The 19,106-nt window shown below is 45.4% G+C and overlaps 1 protein-coding gene and 1 long non-coding RNA gene across 2 annotated transcripts; one reads left to right on the top strand and one right to left on the bottom strand.

Annotated features, from left to right (window-relative positions):
- Positions 1–1,479: 1,479 nt before the first annotated feature.
- On the bottom strand, positions 1,480–18,389 carry LOC124648528 (ABC transporter G family member 48-like). The gene is made up of 19 exons (XM_047188277.1): positions 17,901–18,389; positions 10,585–10,667; positions 7,296–7,380; positions 6,918–7,208; positions 6,741–6,831; positions 5,731–6,631; positions 5,475–5,635; positions 5,253–5,356; positions 4,969–5,134; positions 4,822–4,877; positions 4,519–4,635; positions 4,052–4,384; positions 3,652–3,942; positions 3,448–3,531; positions 3,131–3,264; positions 2,751–2,978; positions 2,467–2,638; positions 1,831–2,085; positions 1,480–1,749 (listed from the first exon to the last, which is right to left on the bottom strand). Exons 1-19 carry the CDS (start codon positions 18,387–18,389, stop codon positions 1,480–1,482), a joined length of 4,311 nt encoding a protein of 1,436 aa, XP_047044233.1.
- On the top strand, positions 12,618–12,972 carry LOC124650102. The gene is made up of 2 exons (XR_006986878.1): positions 12,618–12,695; positions 12,810–12,972. It is a non-coding gene; the product is annotated as an uncharacterized LOC124650102 (long non-coding RNA).
- Positions 18,390–19,106: the final 717 nt, after the last annotated feature.

Genomic DNA, 19,106 nt, shown 5'->3' with positions numbered 1-19,106 from the left:
ATGAGGCCTTCACACAGTGTCATGGGATAACTAGATTTCAACATGATTACCAACCGTGGGCACTGAATTCTCGAGCTTGCTATGAGTTCTTGTTTAGTACAGTAATAGCTAGTAAGTGTAGAGCCGAGGCAGTGAAAGAATAGTAAAGGCACTTGGCAGATAAATATGGATAAATAAAAAATCATTGAATTAAGGCATTTTAGGAGCATGATTGTACAGATATTCCTGTAGCCGATGATCAGTTTGCTAGTATTTTGTACGCATTGACGCTAGACACCAATACTATTGTGGCCTCCATTTAATGGCGGTGTAATAATTAGCATTTTGTCTACGCTTGCTTAAGTGTGAGAGAAGATGATGCTTGTGCTGTTGTTCAGCACAGTTCTCTGGCGTGTGGTTCTCATGAAATGGGAGGTTTTGCATAGTTCGGTCTTGAGTGATAAAAGTAGTCAGGAAGGCATGCAACTACAAGCTCGGTTACTGCTTCCACCTTGCTCCCCAATTAAAAATCTCGGTGCATCCCATTGTAGCTGTATCTTATCATGCAGTGAACCATCACTGCCACTCAAGATGTCTCATCATTCTGCTCATCTGCTGCTACCCTTCCTCAGGACTCAGTTGCTCTGCTTATCAAACTACAGAAGCAAACTAGCCCAACTATACAGTTTTGAGTGTTTATTGTAACTGCACGAAGTAGTTGGTTACTTGTATGTAGGGTATCCATGTACTGATGGATGAAGAGAGGCTAGCAAATTGAGTGCTATATACCTACCCATGCACTAGTTTGGTTGCTTCCCTGGGCTTCGTGCCTGAGAAAAAAATGATGCCTGGCCTGAGCTTGTAGAGTTAGCTTTTAGTGCCTCGTCAGTCGTATATAAAATATGTTGCCTCGTGCGATTTTTCAAAAATCTCAATCCTTATCTTTACCGCCTTCATGGTTAGAAATAAGTTGGCCACAGAGTTCTCCACAAAATAACTTAATCAATTGTTAAAAATCTTATCAAAAATGTGTCAGCATAGAAGCAACTTGGAGGAGAACCACAAAGTAGCACAGTTAAAGTCGAATCATACAAAATGGTTTGGGTGATCTGGTGGTTTCGACACTTGTGGGACAGGAATGACCATATTAGAGTCGAGGACCAAACTTAGATTCTGACCATAGTTCAGATAACAAATGTATTTTTCCATATTTACCATTGATAGTAAAAATAGGCATATCGCTGGCAAGTCTCAGTAACAATAAAATACACTATGCATGCCTCTGAATCCTCCTACTGCTTATGATAAACACACACACACACTAGACTGCTTCAGGGAGGCAAAAGTAGTACTCCCTCCGACCCATAATAAGTGTCGTGATTTAGTTCAAATTAGAACTAAAAGCACACCATAAGTGTCGTGGTTTTGGTTCAAATTAGTTCAAATTTGAACTAAAAGCACATCACTTATTATTGATCGGAGGGAGCACTACACATTTGCCTAACGTTTCTGGAAGTTCAAAACCTTAATGGAGTAGCCAAAGATGAAGTAAAATCCAATGGCATAGGCGAAGTGGGCTAGCACTACATAGCCAAGGAAATCATGCTTGATACCCAAAATATCGTCCAAGAATTGCTTCACCACTGTAGGGCTCCCACCGGGGATCGAAAGAGAATTGTTGTTCTCGCCAAATTGTGATGCAACGACACCATAGATGGTCCAGGACACTGGGTTGGCCCAGTAGTACCACCTCCACCAAATTGGTATGGCCTTCAACAATAATTCCAACCATCACCACGATCTTCAATCAGAAAATTTGGTTAAATCGAAGATGAATCTTAGCTTACTTACCGGTCTGACGATGAGGAATCCAGCAAATAGGTTCCAAAGAGGGAGTACAAAGGATATGAGTATGTTTGCGATCATCGCAGATGGGGTCAATGCCACCAGCATCATGCCAAACAATGTGAAGTAGTTGAAACTTGCAATTATGAAAAATAGGAAATAGAAGAACTTGTCAGCTTTCCACTCATATCCAATCATTGAATAGATGAGGATTGTGTATAGACACCCCTGCAGGATATTGTAGATGATCTCCACGCTTGTCTGCACAATTCAAAATTTGCACAATGTTGAGAATGGATGGGCTTAGATTTGTAAATATCCAAAATGTTCAGCAAACCGATGCATTAAAAACTAGACAAGAGAAATCCAACCTTTTACCACCTGTAATTTCGCGAACTCAATTCAATTTTATTCTTGTTTTAGCAAGTGTACTAATGTCTATTCTCTTGTTTCTCTAGTTTTAGATCTGCCATACATAATCTCAGGGTTGCTAATTGTATCCTAGTTTAATAGCTGATTAAGCCTGAACATAGCAACTTTGGAATTATGCTCAATATAGTTTGAATAGGATGACTCATAAATTGATCCGAACATTGATACTCCAATCGAAATGAGACCAGATTAAGAATATCAAGAAATTACCTGAGCTAATGCATAGGATAATGGAGAGTACATCCCAGCTGCCTTTTCACGGTAGAAAACTGTTCGTTCTATTGCCACAACGGGTTGAACTGTGATGCAATTGGAAGCCCCAAGGAAGAAGACAGCAGCATAAGTGGCTCCAAGTAGATTGAACAAATCTTGTTGTGATTCTCTGCCCACAAATCAAACACAAAAAAGTATTAGTGCCTCCATAGGAGCTAATGTATCATCTTTCACCAACACTTTTCTCTTCTCTCAGTTATAGCAACACGATGGGATCATACAATTTTGTTCCTTTTTGCCAAAACACCGTGCCAAATACAAGTCCATTGAGCACCGTCATAAGATAGCGCATGGCATTGTAGGGTGGATTCTTCCAATAAGATTTGTATTGCTTCCAGAAGTTTGCAACACATTGGTTGTAGAAATTCTGAGAATACTTTGTAGGAAATGAGAGATCCTCATATCCTGGCAGGGGAACACTCAATTCCTTAATAAGTTCTTGGTTTTCCCTGATCATATTTAACAAACGGGAACTTAGTGGTGATAGTATAATGAAAACAACATTTTTGCTGCTCTTTTAAGCAGATATATATTTTTAGTTTAGTGTAAATGACAACTTATTAAAAATGGCAGAGTTACGTCCAACGAACGAGGTGCTTACTTATAAAGAGGAGAATTAGCATATATTTCAGCAAAATTTATTTCCAAGCGAGCCTCCGCTAGAGGGGAACTAACTTCAAGCATCCATGTTGCAGGATTATATCCTTTTGTAATCTTTGCTACACCTGGAATTGCCTGCAATGACAGAAACATGGGTTAGTTTTTTATACTTTTGCTACTCCAGCAAAGAGTTCACGACCTGTTTAGTCTTCAATGGCTTTTCTGAGCCCAGTAGTCAAATTTGTAAGAAGGTGTTCAACTCAATATTAGTGAAATCCGGGCTACCCCAAACTAACACATGTACATAAAGCAACCCACCTCAAAGTATTCAACTAGTTTATAAGAGTGGCGACCAAGTTCGCCAGCATAAATAACCCGCCCTCCTCTTTTCAAAAGTAGAAGCTACAAAAGGAACCAGTTGTGAGTTAGATAACGAGAGAACTACATAGAAATAGAGAGATACACATGAATATATAGAGAGAGAAAGCAAAAGAGAAATATATGTATATATAGAGAGATTACATCATCAAATGACTCGAATATATCGATGCTAGGTTGATGGATTGTGCAAACCACTGTACGCCCGGTGTTGACTGTATTTCTCACTGCCCGCATGACAATTGCTGCTGCTCTAGCATCAAGCCCTGAAGTTGGCTCATCCATGAATATGATTGAAGGATTTGATACCAGCTCCACTGCAATTGTCAATCTCTTTCTTTGTTCAGTTGATAAGCCGTCCACTCCAGGGAGACCAACCATAGCATTACGCAACACATCAAGCTCTACAAGGGTCATGACTTCCTCCACAAACATCTGCGTGGGTGAAGATTAATATCTTAATAAAAACAATTACAGTTTGAAGTCTCAGCTATACAGAACCATACATCTTTACTTGAGGCTTAAACATGGCTTGAATTTTTACCTGTCTTGTTTTGTCGTCAACATCTGATGAAAGACGCAGCCAAGCAGAGTAGAGAATGGATTCATATACAGTAACATTGGGTGAATGGATGTCAGTTTGTTCGCAATATCCACTAATGCGGGCAAAGGTTTCTTGGTTTTTAGGGTAACCAGAGAGGGTGATACTTCCTTCAATAGTTCCACTGGTTTTCCTTCCAGCCAGGACATCCATTAGAGTGGTCTTCCCAGCTCCACTCATCCCAACTAATGCTGTCAGAACACCTGGCCTGAAAGCACCACTAATATCAGTGAGCAACTGAAGACGACTTTCCGCGAAACCTTGCTCCTTCATTTCCTGAAAGACAAGATGAAACACTTTAATGCCGGAACAAATATATTTTCTTGTCAACATCTGTAGATAATGTTATCATACAAGTGATGAAGTTATGTCCTAAGATTATGTGGTAGGAGGAAGGCAGGTAGGCTTACCGCAGGCATGTCCACATAATAGTTTATATGGTTAAAAGAAAGTGAAAGAGGCTGGAAGGGCAACACAATTCCTGAATGAGTTGGCCTATTTGTGGCTTCGTTAGTACCTACTGAAACTGCAAGTGCAAACATTGACACATTATTATTGTTATTAAGGCGTTAATTGGCTTGATAAATAGTACACAAACATAATAATATTATAAAGGTTACAATATTATAACATAGATACTTATAAAGGACCTGACCCATCGGTATTGAAGATGCTGTAGTTGATGATGCATTGACTTCTGACATCTGTTCTTTGTTTTTCTCACTATCACTCTCTTCATCCAAAACTAGTGTGTTTGAGCTGCCGCTAGCTGGAAGGTAAAAAGTTATATGTAATGTAAGCACCTAGCTCTTCAAGTCATTAGCCAATAATGCCAGACAAAAGAAAATAATGGTACTCACGGCTCAGGTATGTAAGGGCCAAAATGTAGAAGATGTTGAACAAAATAGTGAATCCTATCATAGCTCCTATAGAAAGCCAAAAGCCCGAGTCACTAGTAAAAAGGCCTTTTGATTTAAGAATAGCCTTTCCTATTGTTGGTTCATCAATAGAAATGTCGTTGTTTGGCTGTAATAACATTGAAAGACTCACATTAGTTGAGATGTTCTCTCCTACAACACTAGGATATAATGGTCTTTTAGTTTTGAGAATAAACCAAAAATATTGGGTCATGAGAAAAACTTACACTGGCCCACCTACTAGCAAGGAATTCATTGACAGATATTGCATTCTGACTGTACATCATAGGAGATGACCAATAAGCCCAAATCCACCAAGGTCTGATGTCACCTGTCCACATCAAATTTTGGAATTGAGAAGGTTACATTCATACATGCAGTTGCACATTGCTGACTTATCCTGCCTAGCTAGCTAGATACAAATGATTTTGGTATGACATCAAGCTTACCTCTAGGGATGAGAAATCCTCCAAATATGAAAATAAGAAGGATTACAAACATCCCAAAATTGTTGGCCATAACCATTGACTTAAAAATAGCAGCAAGAAATCGGAACAAAGCCATTGCCATTTGGTGAGTAGCAAAGAATGCTAGAAGTTGACGAAAGAACCTATAGTGAGCAGATGGATGGATAATGGAGTTATCAATTTGAATTTTAAAATGATAATGGCTAAGTTGGCACACTAATTATACATGGATTCTTACCTTCCTGCAGCAGGTGCAAAACCCATCACATAGTACGTGAGGGCGACCCATACCCCAGCCTCCATAAGTGAAATAGGAATTTTTAGGAGTAGGTTTGCCAATGCAAAGGTCCATGGAGGGAAGAACAAGAAATCCCTTTGTTTGTAGAATGTAGGAAGCATCTTTATGGTCAGTTGTAGCTCAGCTAACCCGTTGAATAAGATGGTGATTAAACTGAAAGTGAGAGCTCCAAAGAATTTGGTACCGTCAGAAATCTGCCCACTGGGCATCTTTGTTCTGAGGAACACAGTCATGGCCATGAGCCCGAGGATGATCAGCTGGGTGACCTTGAAGATGTAGATGAATGAGTTGCGCTTCATCAACAACACCTCTCTCGACATCACTGCCTTGAGTGACTCCTTCATAGATAGGCCATACTTCTTGGTGGTCAACGCGGCAGGATGGGTTTTGGATTTTTCAAAAGGGATTTGCACCTCCTTGAGCATCTGCTCGCCTACATGGAATGACTTGAAACGTTCAGCAAACTCTGGGACTGACACATAACGATATTGTTCGTTTTCAAGATACCAGTATTGTTGCTGGTCTTTCTTGGAAGTGACCTCTTGAAGAAAGTCAGCAATTCCTTTTCTCTCAGGGCACCGGAAACCAGAAGATTCAAAGAATTCCAAGATGTTCTCACGTGGCCCATGGTACACTATGTAACCTTCTGATAGCAGAATTATGTCATCAAACAGGTTGTATGTCTCAGGCGGTGGTTGTAGGAGGGAGATCATCACAGTCTCATTCATCACATGGACCAAATGCTTCACATATTTTACAATCTGAAATGTGCTAGAACTATCCAAACCAGTGGAAATCTCATCCATGAACAAAGCCCTTGCGGGTCCGGTTAACATTTCCCCTGACATAAAAAGTAAATAAACTCAGATTATAACATAATATAATTGAAGAACTCCTTTCTACAAAGAGTTAAGATGTCGTGCTTATTCTATCCAGGTGTGCGTGCATACCAGTTGTGACACGCTTCTTTTGCCCACCGGAAATTCCTCTAATCATGTCATCACCGATCATGGTATCAGCACAAATGTCAAGCCCAAGCACCTGACAGTAATGTTTTTTTAATAGATTCAGTTAGCACAAAGTTGTTAGAGAGTTCCGTGAAATGAACAAAATAGTGAGAATCTCACCTTGAGAGTAAGATCGGTTATAATATTAGTTTGTTTTCCTTGCACCGCAGTAGCTTTCATGTAAGCGTCAATCTCAGGATCTGGCTTTATGCCAGCAGCACGCTCCCTCCTAGCGAGCTCTACAAGCATGTCATATCTAGCACCAACGCCTAAGCAGCGCCTCGAGAAATCCAATGTCTCTCTTACAGTCATCTCCGCATTGTGGAGATCGTATTGACTAACATATGCGCTGGTCCTCTCGGGGTAGAACTGCGAAAGTGTATGACCACAATATGTGATGTTGCCAGATACCTGCAATGTCCATACGATGGTGATTCTTTTTATATGCATGCGTCCATGCATAAAGCACAAAGAAAGGAAAACACGATAAGTTAAAACCTTGAGGGTTTTGTCAAGCTTGCCAGCAAGGGCTCGCATAAGTGTGCTCTTTCCTGAAGAAGGAGGTCCAAGAAGAAGAGTCATTCTGAAAACAACATACATGTTGAATACTTTCTTTTTCAGATTATTATATACAATTAGATGGAAGCAACAAAAACATAATCAGTGGATTTACTTGGCAGGAAGCTAAAGTTGATAGGTAGATAATGTTGGAGATATATTTGATGTACTCATATTTGGTAGTGTAGGATTTGTAATCCAACTCCTAGCTTAACTCTAGGAAAGGTTTTCTGCCCTCCAAGTCTCCTATAGATACTCGCCCGTGACCCTCAATACAACAACCAACGAGGGGAACTGGGCTCCTGCAGGGGGACGTGGTGGTGTTGGGGCCAACATGTGGAGGCCGGCATGTGGTGGCCGGCTGCTGCTGCGAGTGGTGGGGCGAGGAGCAGCGCATGGAGGCTGGTTGCTGCGGGTGGCCGGGCGAGGAGCGGTGTCGTTGCCTATTCGAAGAAGATGGTACACGATTTACCCAGCTTCGGCCTACTGCTGCTTGTCTGAAATTATCTAGGCGCGTGTTATAATGAGTTGTGGTTGTGCCTCTAGGGCTCCCAGGATCCGTCTTATAAAGGAGGCCGGATCTAGGGTTTCTACGGAGAGTCCTACCCGGATACAAGTTGCCTAACTACGGAATATTACATTGTCGTGCACGTGAAGGATCTACCTATTCCTAACTTGTCGTCATGGATCCGGCTTCCTTCATGGGCCTTCATGGATCTGACTCCAGGTGTTGGTCGGGCTAGATCCAGCTCCTTGTTCCTGGGCTGGACATCTTCCATTTTGAATCAACAACAACTGGGCACCCGGTGGGCCATATGCCACCACCACCATCTGTGGCTTGCCGGATCTGTACCCTGTCGATGGTATACCTATGAAGTATACCCACAACAAGCGGCACGTGGAGGCCGGCTGCTGCGGGTGGCCGGAGAAGGAGTGGTGTGTGACGTCCTGTGTGGGGCAGGGGCGTAGGAGGTGTGCCGACCGGAGGCCCTTCTCAGGCGTACGTCATGTTCGGCGGCTGCCGGTTGTTTGTGTTGCTGCGGAGGTGTCGACAGCATGGCAGGAGCACGGCTTGGGTGTCGGCGTGGAAGTTGCAGTAGCGGCTCCTTCGTTTGTTGATGTCGTGCTTGGTTACTTGCGTGACCGTCACGGCGATCCGTTTGGGTCCTTGGCCTCGGGGTCAGCGTGGAAGGCGGAGCGGCGGCCCTTTGGTGTTGGTTTCGGCTACTATGGTGGCGAAGCCATCAGCTAGTCTGGGGCACGGCTTTGGAGCCTGTGTGGAGGGTGGAGCAGCGACTCTCTGTCGTGTGGGTTCTGGCTGCTTGGGTGGCGGAGCCGTCGGCTAGTCTGGACCGGGCGTGTGAAGCTTATTTAGTCCGATGGAGGCATATGGGTGGAGGTTCGCGAGTTGGATCCGGGTGAAAACCCTGTCTTAGGTGGTGGCCAGAGCCAACGGTGGAGGCATATGGGTGGAGGAGCCGTCGGCTAGTCTGGACCGGGCGTGTGAAGCTTATTTAGTCCGATGGAGGCATATGGGTGGAGGTTCGCGAGTTGGATCCGGGTGAAAACCCTGTCTTAGGTGGTGGCCAGAGCCAACGGTGTCGACGCCCTTGGGCACCATTTCCTGCTTAGAGACGCTGTTGTGGTGAAGGTGTTGGTGTAGTGGCACCGGCGGTACCACGATCCACCTGTTGTTGGGCCCTCGGGGCGGCCCATCTACGAAAGACGAAGACTCTCCTCTCCACGAGACAGGAGGTCTCCCCGAGGGTGGGGGTGGGGGAGTACCTCGCGAGGGGTCCGAGACTTAGCCATTTCCATAGGAAGCAAAGACCTCGCGAGGCTTCCCTTCGCGAGGGGGTGCGCCTGGCACCAGGAGATGCCGTACGAAACCCCTCCGCAAGCCAGTTGCGTAGGGATGAAGCTAAGGAGGATGACGCAAGCCATGGCGCGCACAAGGAGATAAGAGCAGCTCCAAGTTTGCCTGCATAAAGCAGGGTGGCTGTTGCTCCTTTCCCTAAAGGTTAGGGGTGGACGGCGCAATACAGCAGGGAGTGTTGGCATCGTCCAAGTTCACGAGCATAGTCAGGGACAGCTAGCGTCCTCCTTGGGCACGCCTGTGGTTACCCCTCCCCCAAGTTTCCTTGGGGAGGAGGGTTGGTTCCTCTATAAAAGGTTATAGAGGGGCACTTTCCTAGTAGAAAGAATCTTCGGCCGATGCTAGTTTGATCCCTCTTTAGATACCATTTCCCTTCCCCAACTTCATCTTCAACCTAGAGCAGAGCAGATCCAGATCTACGGGAGATCTCACCAAGCCACCACCTTGTAACACCATACTCCCTCTCGGAGAGATATCAATACCACTCCATGGCAAGACGTAGGGGTTTTACCTCACCATGAGGGCCTTGAACCTGGGTAACTCTGTGTCTCTCTGTCGTGCTGCTACCACCTCTCTTCGGCGTCGCCATGGCTTTGTTGAGCTTGGAGCGTTGCTTCTAGCCCAGTGTGGTCTGGTAACCTTAAGGGTCTTGCCGAGGTATCAATGTTCCTTTGTTATACCAAAACCCCGACAGAAGCTCTTGTCCCTCCCACAAGTCATCTATGGGGGAAACCCTTGATCATTGCGATCGGATGATGGCGGCATTTCAATGTCGTTTTGCCTCTTGTGGGCTTCATCTTTGGAGTTGTGATTCCACCGGTGTGACAAACGAAAGATGGTGGTGCTGGTGTTGTAGCCGGAGCGGTGGCTCTGAGTTACCAGCTCGGCAGGTGCATGGCTTCGGGGCCAGTGTGAGTGTTGGAGCGGCGGCTCATGTGGGTAGGGTGTCGTCTCCGGTTGCTTGGGTGACAGGCTGGCGGCTCGTTTGGTGCATGGTCTCGGACCGGTGTGTGTGTTGATGATGTACCGGTTTTCGCCTGGTTTTCCGCAATTAACCAGGCAACTTCTCAATCTATGAACATGCAAAGCTTTTGCCTTGGTTTTTTTTTTAAATAGAACAACCAACACATTATGCTAACCTCATACTCTTTTAGATACCGAGAACTTATTTTGGGAACCCCTGGCCTATCTAGAAACACTTGTGCCAAAGTGATATTGGCTCATGATGGATGAGATACAAGTGTGAGAAATAATGGACCTGCTAATATGGCTACTGCTGTTTGTGGCATAATTAATCGTAATAAAGCAGTAGTAGAATGAGTAAGGAGAAGGGGGTGATGAGTAGTTTGTTACCTTGATGGTTTGAGGATGCCATTGACGTTTCGAAGTATGTTGATGGTTTTCTTGTTGGAGGATCCCAGTCGTCCAATAAGACCCTGCAATCGCCACAATGCCAGGCGTTGCGTTGTGTAAGAAAATCATGCTTGAGGATGATGCATATACAGAAGTAATTGAGATCGGTACGGCATACAAAATAAAGGGTGAGATATCAACGACAAGCTATTTGTAGCACTAGCTGATGATTAAAAAAAAACTGAGAAATCTGGGTGACGTAGCATCCTAAGAAGAAAGAGTTACTTTTCCCTCGCGAAGCACCAGCACAAAGTCGTTGGCAATGCACTAGCACGTGAGAAATTCCGAGCATGTTTGCAGCCGATCTAGATGCCTTTTGTCTGGGCTCAGATTGGCTGACGTTGTGAAGAGAAGTCATTGGCTGACTTAGGCCTCTCATCTGCCATATACGTTCTGCATCCAGCAGTTGCTTCCCTTCTCAGCTCTCAGTGCAAAGGACACAGCCCAATGCAAGAATAAGCTGAAAAAAACCCAGTTCGGGAATGAAGAAAAATAACAGAGGGAAAACACACACTCGTAGCCTGACATTCTTCTGTTTCAGGTCTCTTTTTCAACATCAGCCCAAGTCAGCCCATGTTGTGGAAGAGAGGGACACTGTCGCTGATTTTGGCTGGGAAACGCTCTGGTTTTGGTGGGCACCTAGGAGACGAGCGCTCCAGACTGAGATAGATCTCCTCAGGTGAGCCAGCGCCTGTGAACTTCGTCCTCTGGTTCGGCTACTGATTTTCCCGCGTCCCCTCTGACAGGTCGGTTCTGCTGCTGTTTTTCTTATCCTTCCCCGTTCTCCTAATTCCCTATTTGTCTGCTCATTTGAAAAATTGCTTTGCTTTTTTCATGGCTGCAGCGTGGCTTGAGTTCTTGTCTTTAATAAATCCTCAATCGCACACTACACTGAGTAAGGGACGTTTCCATCTCAAAATTAAGTTCTCTGTTCTTTCTTGCAAGTAGATGTCCAACACCAAGAATTTGTTTATTTTCCATAGGGAGGGTCTGAATCCTACTTCTGTACGTCAAGTTGGTGCAAGATTTAGAAATCTAGATCATGCTTGGCCGTTTGGGTTTATAATGGAGGTCAAGTAGGCTTAGAGGTAAAAAAAAGTCTGATAGCAAGGTGACTTCATGTCAATATGTTTTTGCAAAGGAGGGTTATCGACAACCGAGATTGTGTGATAAATAATCTCCCATACGATTATGTGATAAGAATTAAGGCACCTATGTTGGTGGAAACAAGCAAATTGTACACTGCCACCATATTTGAAGCGTTTCAAGGTCAATATGAAAGATCAATGGCTGCATACACAATAGTACTAGAGGAATATAACACATGCCATTGCAATTGGGAGTGGGGATGGTGGTTTAGCTTTTGTGGAGAAGAAGCGGATTGTTGTTGGTAATCCTTTAGAGCAAATAACTTTATGTAGTTGTGGGCTATTTACAAGAACTGGCACACTGTGTGTTGTCATGCTTTGAAAATTCTTGACTTGATGAATATCAAGTTGTCGCTGAAACAATATACGGAGTATTATGAAGTGATGGACAAGGGAGGCACGTTGTGGAATGATACAAGACAATCAAGGAAGAAGCATTGTTGAATATCCAAAATTGGATGCTGTTATAGGTTTCTCACATAAATGTCTGAACTTGGTGTATCCTCTAGCCGACTTTCCGGAGTGTCTCTTGTTAGTAGATAATGCACTTAATAGTCTTCCTAAGCAGCTTGAGGAGAAAATCAATGCATCTTCAAATATGGCAAGTAACTCACACAACGCCCAAGATGTTCGACAAGAATAAGATTTACCTAGTGTTGCATGGCTCAAGAAAAAGGAGATTCAACCAAGAAGTAATAAAACACAAAAATAAGTTGGGTTGACAAATTACGCAAGTTCAAAAAGAAAGTTTCTACTAAATCTAGCGTATGTTCCTTCAAGAACTTGCCATTTTTTGTTCTTATTCATACATACGCAGAATAACAAGTTGCACTGCTTCATGCATCAACAAGAAGATTTTCCTGCTGTACCGACAATGAAGATGACTTGGAACAATTCAGTGAGGTGGTTAGCATCACTAGCTACATTCAACTTCTGACTGTAATATAGCCTAGTTTAATTGACAATTTTGATGCAAAATTATTTTTCTCTGGCTCACTTGTTCATTTATCATTGCAGGGTCATAGTCAGCTTGCTGATTTAGCACTTGAGCATCTTCTTTTGGCCTCTCTTTTAGTAATTACTGTCATTGTGTTATTTTGTTCATGGAGCAAACTGTAACTGTGCAGTTTGATTTACAACGCCAAAACTGAATGTAGTTTGACGCTGCTCTTTTGCTTTGCTAAGCTGGGCGCTGTTCTTTTGCTCTATTAAGCTGGGCGCTGTGCTTTTTGTTTGGTGAAGCTGGGAACTTTTGTTAACAATACCAAGCCAAGTGTTTGTTTAAATGTAGTGTTAAATAGAGTGAAAAATCTGTACGAGACCTAAAATACTAGAGCAATGTCAGGCTACGAGTGTGTTATTTTCCTCCATTGCCGAACTGGTTTTCTGTTTTTTTTTTTGGCTTATTCTTGCATTGGGCTGTCATTTTTACTGAGATCGATGAGAAGGGAGCAACCGTTGGATGCAGAATTTATGATGGATAAGAGGCCTAAGTCAGTCAATGACTTCTCTTGACAACGTCAGACAATGTGATGTCTGTGTTCTCTTGGAAAAAAGGGAACGAGCTGGATATATTCGTTGGCCTTCCACGTATGCCACGGAACGGGTCACTCGTTTTCCTTCTTTTCAAACGAGTATCACACAACAATGGCTGTAATTCTGTAAATGAGTCAAGTTCAAGCGGTTACACTAGATTTAGCTCAGCTCATATTAATTATAGCGAGCTCAGACTGACTCAAATGAAGGGTCGAGCTGTAAAAATAGTTCATACTTAGCTTGTAATAATCTGTAGTTGATCTTCAGGTAGTTTTGAGCTAAGAAAAAATAATAATTGTTTTTATATTCCTTGCATATAAGAGGAAGAAAAATTCCATCTATGCCATATAAAAGAAATAAATTAACATTCCAAATCTTCTTCATAAAATTCATCCACGGTGGAAGGAATAAACTCTATTCACAACAAATAAGTACATAAGTTGCCTTATTTTATTTTAATATATATCATACATATTATGCATAATCATATTTTTGAGCTGTCTAGCTAAATCGAGCAAGCTGTTGTTAGCTCAAAATCAGCTTGTTTTTCAGTCGAGTTGTATAAAACATACATAGTCGGTTGATTTCTTTTCTATCAATATCCAGTCAAGCTAACAAAATGAGCTGATCTAGAGCCACTCAATGAGTCTCGAACTTTTCTCGTAGTTCAAACATGACACATATATACATATATGCACTTGTACTCAGATCCTTACGTTTTTATAAAAGTGAAATATTCTTTAGTGGAAGACGACGTTTCTGTCGATAGAGAGACGTCTCTGATAACTTCGTTGATCTTAAGACCTGTCATATTAGTTTGTTGGACTCAGTCTCTTGAAAGTGCTAATAGGATAGGGTGTACGCTGCATGCATTCATGTGAACGTATTTATATAGCAAATGTTTTTCAGCAAAGATGAATATTTTTCAAGTTCATAACTGCATGTAGCGATCCGGGAATGATGTTTTGGCACATGGGAGCATATGCTCTCTTTGTTTTGAAATGCATGTTAGACATATTTTGAAATATCAAAAAATTTAAAACAAAAATTTCGCACGTACATCTTCATTTGCTACACGCTCACAAAGTTGTTTCATGAAAAATCGACTTATCATTGTACCGTGTGTAAAAAGACAAAATTCAGTGTTAAAACAAAAACTTGTCAAAGATAAATTTTATTTTTTTCACGTAGACTACTGAAAATATCATTTTTTCGTAAAACTTGACGAACACACACGTATACTCTGGAGTTGTACATGTAATTTTTTTTGTCACAATTTTTAACACTTGGAAATATATTTTTATGGTAGAGGAACCGTACGCACTTGGGAGCCAAATTGAGTTCCTGATATATACACGCTTATTTTTATTTTTATTTAACGGAAAAAGCATTATTACGGCATCTCCAATGGCCCGACGTAAATGTACATTGACTGTCTATTTCCGTGTGCCCAGACATGAGGCACACAAAAACCCCATCCCAAGTGCCTGGCTCAAACAAAACGAGCTGTCCCCAACGACCCATTCTAAGCCCAAATTAGGTTGGAAATGTGTTAGCATGGATACCAATCGCGCCCGCACACGTCCACCTCTTCTACTCTTAGGGCTGGTCGCCAGTGGCACACAAGCCAGTTCCTCTTCCGCCACTCTACTCGAATTTCAACGACGCCAAATCCCTAGATTGGGATTGAGGCCGCTTCCTATACCTCGCCCCCGCCACGACCCCCACCCCCGCGCGTTGTTGGCCGCAATATAAAGGCCAAGACCCCGAAGAAATAACTGATGTAGGCGAAGCGGGGCGCTCGTGACTAAGAAGCCCAGAGCGGCATTGTGAAAGTAAAGAAGGCCCAGACATAAGCCGACGCCGCCACTAACGTCAACATTGATCTTGTCTTGGCCATTCAAGCCAATCCATCAATCAACTCTTCACCTCTCAAGCTGCCGCCCATGCCTTCATGATGATCGGTGTCGTGGATATGACCAGTGGCGATGACGTTGTCCATCGGCGACAAGAGGAGGAGGAGGCCGTTAGCATCGACCTCTTGAGGGAGAATCGCTCGACCCCTTGGTGGTGGCGGTGGCGGAGGTGGTGGTGGTGACGGATTGAACGCTCGATAGGCGGACGACCGGCTCGACTCCGGGGTGACGTTGTTTCCGGCCCGAGCCGCCCCATGCGGGTCGTCGAAATTGAGGCAGGTGCTGGGGAGGCCTTGCTCGCCGGCACGCTCGATGCACTGGCGAGTGCGTCGTTGGTGGTGAAGCGATAACTCCCCTGCCGAGTCCTGCTCGACGCGGAACTTCTGCCGCTCTACCAGCTCCTTTTGCCTCTGCGCTTCGAGGGCCACGCGGTGCGCCTCGACATCGAGCGCAGTCGTTGTCGGGGGGGGGGAGCAGCGTGGTGAAGGGGTCGATCGGCGGCGGGTCATCGTTCACCATGAAGTCGGCGGCATGGCGCTGGTACTGCGGCGCCTCGACTAAGTCAGACTCCGAGTCGCTGTCGAAGAGGGGGAGGATGGAGTTGTCCTCGTAGTCGCCCGGGTTAGAGACCGGGGTGATGGAGTTCACGACTGATGCCGCGATGATGGATCCGGCGACTGACACTGCAGCCGCCGAATCGACGTCGTCCTCCAGGGCCGGCTCGTCCTCGATGTACGCTTCGCCGGAGAGTAGGAGAGTGGCAGAGAGGAGTTGGCTCGGCGCGTAGCGATCATGCAGCTGGCCCGGGCGAACCTCGGCGGAGTTGCTGACGCAGGCGAGGCCGACGAAGAGGTTGATCGTGACGACCGGCACCATCCAAGCGTGGGTGATTGGCTCGGTCGTCGGGTGGTAGGTGCTCGGCTGGATGTGGAAGAAGTCGTCCGTGGTGAGCATCCTGCCGGAAGCGACCAGCCGGCGGATAGGCGAGTAGGGCCTCGCCGCAGATATGAGGCCAGACGCCCCACACCCCATGGTGGGCGCCACAGCCGTGGATATGACCATGACAGGTACTACGAGGTGTAGCACTTCATCGATGTGGGGGTAAGGTGACGTAGCCATATGCGGAACGAGGTGCACAAGACACATGGTTTTACCCAAGTTCAGCCCCTTCATAGAGTAAAAGGCCTATGCCCTGCTAGATCTTATTACTCGTATTGGTTTACAATGGGGTGGCTCAGTCGGCTAGAGAACCGAGAGCTATGGAGGTGAGGGTGGTGAGATCAGATCCCTTCTAGGGTTTAGCTGGGGGTTTATATAGGCACCCCTGATCTAGGGTTTACATGGAGATAAGATCGTATCTCAACGATCGCTATAAGGACGGGATCCTTTATCCCACGCCCAAGTCATGAACACCTTCAGTCGCTTGGGCCTTCGGTCCAGTCGCCATTCTTCAAGTCTTGGCCCAGTCGCTCAGGGTTTAAGGCCCATTCGCCCTGCCGACTGGACCCCTTCTTGGGCCTCCTCTCCTATGGCGAGTGAGACTAATGGTGGACGCCCTTGGGTGTATCCCCATCAAACGGACACCGAGGCGCCCGATCACGTCCAGGCTACCGCTAGCACATCTTCGGCAAGCTCGATCTCCTCCCAGTTCACAACTCCGCTTGGGGTATGACCGGGAACAACATGCCCCGCCTAGCACGTCCAGGTTCCGCCCTCCCAGCTCAATTGGTCGTGATTTTCATCACCGCACACCAGGAAGACACAAGCGACCCCGCTGGAGAACATGCCCATGCCCCGCAAGGTGTTCGAGGGAATGTGCCACTCCCTGCGTCGGCCAACCAGTTATGGCCGTTGATCATCTATTTATTCATCCACTTGCGTTTGAGAGTAGGTTTGTGATGTCCAATTATCCATAGGCCTACTATGCCGAGGACCATGATGCCTACATGCACAAGATGATCAATGACATCGACTTCATCTGAGATGAGGGCCTTGGGACCGAGCAGGAGCAGGAGACCCAATGCAAGGGTTTCTACATCGACGAGGAGCCATTATTTGGGCAATATGACCATGAGATACCTGGAGGAAGTTGGTGGCAACATTACAAAGCATGGGCAGGGCTCGGCTCCCGATGAAGGCGTCCACCTGGACGGTTAGATCCTGGTATCGTACTTCAATGGCCGGGAGCTCAATACAGACTCTTCCCACCATGTCCATCAGGCCCGTCAAGAAGCCAACGTGATGCGTGATCGCACATATCTATCACAGTTTGTCTATTTTGCATATAACTTGTGCCATTTTGCACTTTGATTTTGTAGTATTTACGTATGAACTATGTGATTCCCCAATTATTGGTGATTTATTAGCACTATATTCAGTTTTGGTGGTGTTTTTCATTTCATATATTTGGCATATTTTGGTGAAATAGTAAAAAAAAAAATGTAAAAGGTGAGAGCGGACCAAAATGCACAGAGCTGCTGGGCTACCTGACCCAAGCGAACAAGAGAAAAGACATAGCCGATTTTAGGCTCGTGACCAGCCGGCCCAAACAAGACACTTTGATATTCAAAATTGGTTGGCACCTGAAGATGGCCTGACAACGGGGACGGTAAAATTAAGATGAAGCCGAGCATGATGCATGGAGACAATGAGATACCTGAAGGAAGTTGGTGGTAACGTTCCAGAGCGTGGGAAGAGCTCGGCTCCCAACGAAGGCGTCCACCTGGACGGATAGATCCTGGTAGCGTACTTCAATGGCCGGGAGTTCGATACCGACCCTGTCCACCCGGTCCCTCAGGCTCGTCAAGAAGCGCTCGCTGTCGTCCTGGAACACCCTCTCCAGCAGCGCGCGGCCGCCCTCCCCGCTGGTCAGGTGCTCGATCTCCACCAGCCCCCCGTCGGCGAACTCGTGGAGGACGATGGCGCGGCGCATGCGGTCGTACGTGGGCAGCTTCTCCAGCGCCGCCCACCGCAGGTTCTCCTCGTCGTCGCCCTCCTCATGCCGCCGGGAGCTTCGCCTGAAGGGGTCGTCGGTGTCGGCCTGGAGGCCCTGATGGCGGAAGGAGTGCGAGATGGAGCTACCCCAGCTCCTGCCGCTGCCGCGGCTTCTGGAGGACAGCGTGTCCCCCAGCCCCGGACCCTCCATGGCTTGCTTTCACTGCTAGCTAGTTTGTTTTAGCTAGCTCAGAGGAGAGTGCATAAAAGCAAGGAGTAGTTAGTAGTATTATGCTAACGGAGGAGAAGGAGGTGAGAACTGATTAGAATGGAGATTGATCTTCCATATCACTATCGATCTGACTCCGGATGGCTGGCATCATATCCTAATTTTTTGATAGCTTCTAGATGGGAGGGCGGTGCAATATAAGCAAGCGCACGAAGCGCACGAGGTAAGTAAACTACGGAAGGATATTCAGGTTTGTCAAAGCGGACAAAGCCCCGCGCCGCGTCCACTTTTTAACACATTGCTCTTAATTAGCTACACAGTAGCATATTAGTTTGGTCACAGTCAAAACCTGCACTCTGATCACACTAGCTATTTCGTCGTCACATGATATATATATTTGCGCCAAGATAAGCTAGCTGATCCTAATTAATACAGCTTGCCGCTCCCTCCAAGCAAATGGAACGCTGACCAACGACCGACGTGCCAAAAGATGACAATTTGATTGTTTAAACTACATAAAATCATATCAGTGTGGATTTTTCCCATGAAGTTGGACGTCCCGCCACTACCAGAGAATCCATTTGACGTTCCGGTACTACCGCAGACGTCCATTTTTTTTTTTGAGATTCGGGCAGGAGTCGATAAGTCAAAGTCCATGGTACATTTGCAAGAAGGACCCCGCAAAAATGCAGAATTAAC

This window comes from Lolium rigidum, chromosome 4 (assembly GCF_022539505.1).
Source record: "Lolium rigidum isolate FL_2022 chromosome 4, APGP_CSIRO_Lrig_0.1, whole genome shotgun sequence".
Classification (NCBI taxonomy): Eukaryota; Viridiplantae; Streptophyta; class Magnoliopsida; order Poales; family Poaceae; genus Lolium; species Lolium rigidum.
This window is presented reverse-complemented; position numbering and strand designations above follow the sequence as displayed.

Bases quoted from the DNA above. Each gene is read 5' to 3' on its own strand.
- LOC124648528 (XM_047188277.1), bottom strand. From the start codon at position 18,389: ATGGAGGGTCCGGGGCTGGGGGACACGCTGTCCTCCAGAAGCCGCGGC. The intron at 7,209-7,295 runs GTTTTAACTTAT...TGGACATTGCAG, and splicing joins AGCTTGACAAAACCCTCAAG to GTATCTGGCAACATCACATA. The intron at 5,636-5,730 runs GTAAGAATCCAT...TGCTCACTATAG, and splicing joins TTTGCACCTGCTGCAGGAAG to GTTCTTTCGTCAACTTCTAG.